At 40.5% G+C, this 1,829-nt stretch overlaps 1 protein-coding gene across 1 annotated transcript in view; it reads left to right on the top strand.

The window, feature by feature from the left end:
• Positions 1-453: 453 nt before the first annotated feature.
• LOC106875314 (UDP-glucose 4-epimerase) overlaps positions 454-1,829 on the top strand; it is an 8,165-nt gene continuing 6,789 nt past the window's right edge. The window contains exons 1-2 of the mRNA XM_052977506.1: positions 454-574; positions 985-1,113. Coding sequence (XP_052833466.1) covers positions 993-1,113 — 121 coding nt within the window. The 5' untranslated portion in view covers positions 454-574; positions 985-992. The remainder of the gene's footprint in view (positions 575-984; positions 1,114-1,829) is intronic.

The following is a 1,829-nucleotide window of genomic DNA, read 5'->3' on the forward strand; positions in this document are numbered from 1 at the left end:
GATATGAGGGGTCCTGAAACTCAGAGACCCCCCCCCCCCAGATGGTACACACTCTAGATAACCACTTTTAGATGTTCCATTCCACCTAAAGTCGACCTTGATGAAATTTGAACTCAGAACCTAACGGCAGATGAAATACTGCTAAGCATTTCGCCCGGTGTGCTAACGTTTCTGCCAGCTCTCCGCCGTTTGACTGCTATTTCTAGCATATCAAGCAAACTTGTTGAAGCCCCTCCCTTTATTCCTATTCAACTGCCACTGCTCCATTAGTTTATGTGAGTCATAGAAATCATAAAATGTCTTGTGTGTTTACATATTTACATGTCAAAAAGCCCAGGAGGCCTTGTACGAACAATAACGGTGAATGGGCGACACCTAAATTTTGAATAATACCCACAAGTCAAGGATTGGTTTCCGGTTTTGGTATTTTATAGAACAAGGTTAACTCTTTTGTTACCCTATTTCTGTTGAGATGCTCTGTGTTTCTTGCAAATAATTTTAAATATAACAAAGAATTTAGTAAAATAACTTCGTTATCATTCAGCTGGTGTTAGGAACATAAATTGTGACTAAGGTTTGGTGGAAGATTTTAATTCAAAACTTACGAAAACAAGAAATTTGTACTACAGAGCCAGAGTTGGTATCGAAAGGGTTAAACACAATTCTACATTTAGGCATTTGCACATTAGAAGCAGTTGGAAGGGTGTGGATTGAAGGAAATTTAGGCTATTATTTCTAGCATATAGACTGACCACATTGAGGTCTCCTTCTCTCATGTTGTCTGCTGATTATTTTTCTTCTTAACCCTTTCGTTACTGTATTTCTGTTGAGATGCTCTGTGTTTCTTTCAATTAATTTTAAATATAACAAAGAATTTAGTAAAATAACTTTGTTTTATATAATTAATTGCAGTGACAGTCAAATTGATTAATTACACTGATTGACTTAATTAGCTAACAAACCCATGTTGTTTATTCTTTTCAGTTATAAAAATGTCGCAGTGTGTCTTGGTTACAGGGGGAGCCGGTTACATCGGCTCTCACACAGTTGTGGAACTCCTCAACGCTGGCTACGAGGTCGTTGTCCTTGACAACCTGGTAAACGCCTCGTTAGGTGAGTGAGCTTAATTACGGTCTCCTCCTTATCTCTTAATCTCCACCCCCCTGCCACTGCTGTCCTTGTACACATCTGGACATAGCATACACTTGTATCTCTGTAAAACACTCCTCTCTCCCTCCCTTTACCTCCCCACCCACACAATGGGGTGCTCCAAAGTTCCTGGCTTTAAGGGCCCTTTGTTGCCAACACAGACGGGAGCTCTCTGAACTTTGCCCAGCCTAATCTTACTGTATTTATATGTTTGTATATATATGTATGTGTGTGTACATGCAGATATATTTATATGTATGTGCGTGTGTGTGTGTGTATATATTGATATGTATGTGTGGGCCTGAGTGTGTGTGTGTGTGTGTGTGTTTAGGTCTCTTTGTCTTGGTATCACACCCTAATTGTAAACAAGTGCCACTGTCATACCAGCGGTGTCCTTTGCCTTGTAATCTTGCAGGGAAACATATCCGGTTATTGTACTGTTTCATGTTCAAAGGATCGGGAGGGGGGGAACAGTTTAGAAATGGGTTAAGTTTGCAACTGGAAGAACATCCCTCTCTCTCTACCTTTCACCCCTCCCTCTTTTTCTGTTTTTCACCCCCTCTCTCTGGCTTCCACCTTTCTCTTTCTATCTCCTCCCTCCCCTGTCTCTCTTTCTCTTTCACTCCCCCTCTCTCTCTCTCATACTAAAACACTTTTTTCTTTTATTTCCAGAAAGTATC

This window comes from Octopus bimaculoides, chromosome 28 (assembly GCF_001194135.2).
Source record: "Octopus bimaculoides isolate UCB-OBI-ISO-001 chromosome 28, ASM119413v2, whole genome shotgun sequence".
NCBI classification, from domain to species: Eukaryota; Metazoa; Mollusca; class Cephalopoda; order Octopoda; family Octopodidae; genus Octopus; species Octopus bimaculoides.